The sequence below is a fragment of the Pundamilia nyererei genome, unplaced genomic scaffold, assembly GCF_000239375.1.
Source record: "Pundamilia nyererei isolate P.nyererei 1_Seehausen unplaced genomic scaffold, PunNye1.0 scaffold05076, whole genome shotgun sequence".
NCBI classification, from domain to species: Eukaryota; Metazoa; Chordata; class Actinopteri; order Cichliformes; family Cichlidae; genus Pundamilia; species Pundamilia nyererei.
The window spans coordinates 1-1,496 of NW_005192477.1; the positions used below are offsets into that span (position 1 = coordinate 1).

The window sequence follows — 1,496 nt, forward strand, 5'->3', positions numbered from 1 at the left end:
TTTTTTTTTTATTACAAAATATTCCACGTTTTAAAGTCTTGCTCTTAAAAAAAAGAGGCAACAACAAAAGCTAAGAGAGGGTTGTAACTCATTCAGCAAGTCCCTGTGCTGGTCTGTACTCTGCCCACAGTCCAAAGACATGATTTACTCATAAATATCTACATTTCATAGATATTAATGTGAATGTAAATGACAGTTTGTCCTTATTTGTCAGCCCTGTGATCAATCCTCAGGCCTCTTATGCATTAACAGTTGGGCTAAGCTCAGTGACACTCAGGTGCTGGAACTTGTACAAGCGGTAAAGAAAATGAATCGAAGGATGTAACCTGTGTTACATTATCATGCACCCTTGACTTGAATCAGGCTGCAGGTTAAATACTGTGGGGAGTGTGTGTTGACACTCAGAACAGGTGTAATACAGTCATTCACAATAAAGTTCGAGCTGGTCAAGCAAATAATGGGATGAGAAAAATGGCAAAATGAGATGGTCAATGAAACTACGGGAGAATTTTGACATTTAGAGGGTTGGCAGATATATTGGAGACATACAAGAGAGTTAAGCAGAAAAAGTTCCTCATCTAGAAATCGATTTCTAGATGAAGCTCGAACAGATATGTCCCAAGTAAAACACCAATCAATTTCAATGCAAACCTCACAGATGTCTTTCAGGTGCTTGATGTAGTCTCTCTCTGTGCTCATAATCTCATTGATGACATTTGTTCTCATCTGCTCTTTGCAGGGTAAACCAGGTCCCAGCAACAGGCCCAGACTTGCCCGGTCCTCTTCTCCAGCCTGAGCCTCCTCTAGGTGGGCCAGATACTCGTCCATGGGTTCGTCCTGGTTCACACGCAACTGGAGAATGCAGGCAGTGTTAAAAGTATGCAATGACTCTAAGTGGCTCAAATAATAACCCTGTCTTTCAATGTCATCTTTTTCTTCACAGATGCCAAAGTTTAGTAGCAGTTTGATGTCTTTTGATATATATCCCGTATATCCTTACCTGGATGATTGAACATGCACCAGAGTACAGTCAGAACAGAGTTTCTCACCCGTACAAAGCTGGCAGGGAACCAGCCCTCACTGTCCATGATGCGACCCCACCACCACTCCTTGTTAGTTGCATCCACTACTTCAATGACATCACCGGCCTTGAAACCTAACTCCTGGTCATCCATGGTAACATGGTCCCAGAGCCCCTCTGCATACACCACACTGCCATCACTGATGAGCTGCAGAGAAACAACAACAGGAGGGACTGTGGTCACATACAATCAACTTCTGGTTGGGACTGCAGTAGAGTCATGGTATACGGTCATGGAAGATGGCGGCGCGCACAGACGCAGCGGCCCGGAGCTCCTACACTTTTGCACTTTTGGTGGTACTGTGTATTATTTCACACAGTCTGGGGTTACTTCAATACAACAGAGATGATCTACTACAACTAAGCCGTGGAGATCTTCAACTAACATCCGAGTATCTCATCCCCCCGGAGATCG

At 44.0% G+C, this 1,496-nt stretch overlaps 1 protein-coding gene across 1 annotated transcript; it reads right to left on the bottom strand.

Moving 5' to 3' along the window:
* Positions 1-631: 631 nt before the first annotated feature.
* Positions 632-1,229, bottom strand: LOC102205996 (rho guanine nucleotide exchange factor 4-like; the record flags this gene model as incomplete). The annotated part of the gene is made up of 2 exons (XM_005755927.1): positions 632-852; positions 1,050-1,229. Coding segments are annotated over 2 exons (401 nt in total), but the record flags the coding sequence as incomplete, so codon positions are not given.
* Positions 1,230-1,496: the final 267 nt, after the last annotated feature.